A 2,569-nucleotide genomic window follows, 5' to 3' on the forward strand; every position below is an offset into this window, starting at 1 on the left:
CATAATGATTTCAAATAGTAAGTGTTAGGCCACACGTTTGTAAACGGCGTAATTCCCTTTACATCGGAAAGGGAATCGTTGCCGTCGGTTCGACATCCCAGGCATGCCTGCACCGTGAGGGCCAAGAAGTCCATTAATGCGCAGCCTTATATATTACAGGTTAGTGAAGGATCCCAAATAAATGCAATTTACTAATCAAATTTAAATTCCTGCAATCTACTAATCGAGTTGAAACTGATATCCCATTTGCATTCCAACTTCATAATCATGGGAATGTATTGTCTTTTAAATGAGTTGACGACGTTTAAGATGAGTGCTGTCAAGGTTCGAGTGGTTCGATCATATACTGTAATGGAAAGGAGAGGATCATCAGAAATCAAGAGTAAAGAGTTGGTGCTGCACGACGAAGAGGTATCTTTCATCATCATAATTTCTGCAAAAAAAAATTCATTATTTTGTATTTTGATCATATAAGATAAGATTTATAGATGTAGGGTTTAGTGTGTAACACTTGCTATGTTCAGGCAACTGTAATCCATGCCTGTATACCAAAGGATGTTTTACCAAAATTCCCAGAAAGCTTTATAGAAGGAAATGTCTATTGTTTCAAGAACTTTTATGTCGTTGCCAATTGGCATACCTATAAGACTAGCATGCACGAGTTCATGCTGCAGTTCAATCACGAGACTATCATGAAGGAATCTAGGTCAGATAATTTCCCTTACCACATGTTCAGACCGAGACCATTCCATACTTTGAAAGGTAATCCATCACTAGATGTCAAGGAGTTGATTGGTAAGCTTTTTTTTCTCTGCAGTCAATTTCTATTTCTATTGCTTATTTTCTAATACATATTATTAGATATGGCAGCATACACTTTGTTTTATCTTCCTGTCTGCTGAGTATTTTTCTTTACTATAATTTTATTAGATTTAATTGGCCGTATTGTTGAAATACGTGCTCCCCAAGAAAAAACAATTTCTGGACAGAATACTGTCCTCATAGACTTTGTTTTAGAAGATGCAATGTAAGTCAACAAAATACTCATCTACTTTCATTTCATTTGTATTTCATTTTAACTAACAATATGTTAAATGCATTCAAATAGGGGTAGTCGTTTGAACTGTACCTTTTGGGATGAACACGTGGCCAAACTTGAACCATTGTACAGATCTGCTTCAAAGGACCCTGTTGTTGTGTTAATCCAATTCTGCAGAATCAAGCTTGGTGCTAGAGGTTAGTAAACACCATATTTCATTGTTTGCTTATTAGATAGTTGATTTAAACAGTTTATTGACCATATATATTTTTTATTTGTAGATGGTGATGTGAAAATTTCATCTTCATATGATGTTACTAAACTTCTAATTGATGTGGACTGCCCTGAGATTCAGAACTTCAAAGAGAGGTATGCTAAACTTTAATACATTTTCTTTTCTTCTATTGTTTTTTATTCAGATTTCTTTATTTTAAATGCTCAAAACTACTACAGTCTGGTGGACATTGGTGAACAAACTCCAATGCGCAGTATTGGTTCAATGACAAGCTTCAGTTTCACAAACAGTATTGAAGAGTCAACCAGTAGAACAATGCAGATGACTACCATTTCTAAGATCTATGGGAATGAAATGGTAAAAAAAAATTCACTTCACTTTATTTGTTCTGATTTCGTATCACCCTAAACCCTAAACCCTAAACTATAACTTAACAGATTTTAATTTCTCTTTGCAGCATGGAGAATTCTGGGTTGCTGCCAAGATAAATGGCATTGAGAAGTCCAATGATTGGTGTTATACTTCATGTAGAAAACCGGGTTGCAATAAGAAACTTAAACTTTCAGAAGGTGTTCTGAAATGTTTCAAATGTAACATGACTTGGGAAGGGGGAGTGCTAAGGTACAAAATTAGACTTAGGGTTGTTGACCTCAAAGGTACTGCATCCTTTTTGTTGTGGGATAGAGATTGCATGGAACTTATTGGTACATCTGCCACTGAGTTATACCAGAGGAATAAGAATGTAAGTATCCTTATCCAAATTTTCCGTTCTAAAACATTTTCCTTATTTAGACGTAATAGTTATATACTATTAATATTTTTCATTTCTAAATTACAGACTCCAGGTCCACTAAAGGAGATCAAGGCATTAATTGGCAGGATAATGTTATTTAGAGTCTCGGCAAATACAGACCAATTTATCAATCGGTCGTATGCCTTCCCAGTTTTAAAGATTAACACTGAAAGCAAGTTTGTTCAACAGTATTGCAAGGAACTCTTGGAGGCTCATGACAAGGAACTTAACTCTACTGTGCAATTAAGTAATGATGATGAGGAATTCCTACAGGTAACTAATAGTTCGTTTAATTTGTATATCGTCATTAGAAATAAGAAAATACCTTGCAATTTTAATTTCTGTTTATCCATTTCAGGGGTTTGACAGTGATGAAGCTGAGAGCCCTATACAGATGCTGCCACCTATGAAGAATGCTGAAACCTCTGATGGACCGGTGAAGAGAAGTTTGATGGATCAGTTCTCTTCCACCAAGTGCTGCAAGAAAGTGAAAAGACAGTAA

General features: G+C 35.5%; 1 protein-coding gene across 1 annotated transcript; it reads left to right on the forward strand.

The window, feature by feature from the left end:
- Positions 1 to 309: 309 nt before the first annotated feature.
- LOC116005864 (replication factor A protein 1-like) lies at positions 310 to 2,569 on the forward strand. The gene is made up of 9 exons (XM_031246102.1): positions 310 to 411; positions 525 to 795; positions 931 to 1,027; positions 1,109 to 1,236; positions 1,321 to 1,408; positions 1,493 to 1,631; positions 1,732 to 2,016; positions 2,113 to 2,340; positions 2,426 to 2,569. Exons 1-9 carry the CDS (start codon positions 310 to 312, stop codon positions 2,567 to 2,569), a joined length of 1,482 nt encoding a protein of 493 aa, XP_031101962.1.

This window comes from Ipomoea triloba, chromosome 15 (genome assembly GCF_003576645.1).
Source record: "Ipomoea triloba cultivar NCNSP0323 chromosome 15, ASM357664v1".
Lineage (NCBI taxonomy): Eukaryota > Viridiplantae > Streptophyta > Magnoliopsida > Solanales > Convolvulaceae > Ipomoea > Ipomoea triloba.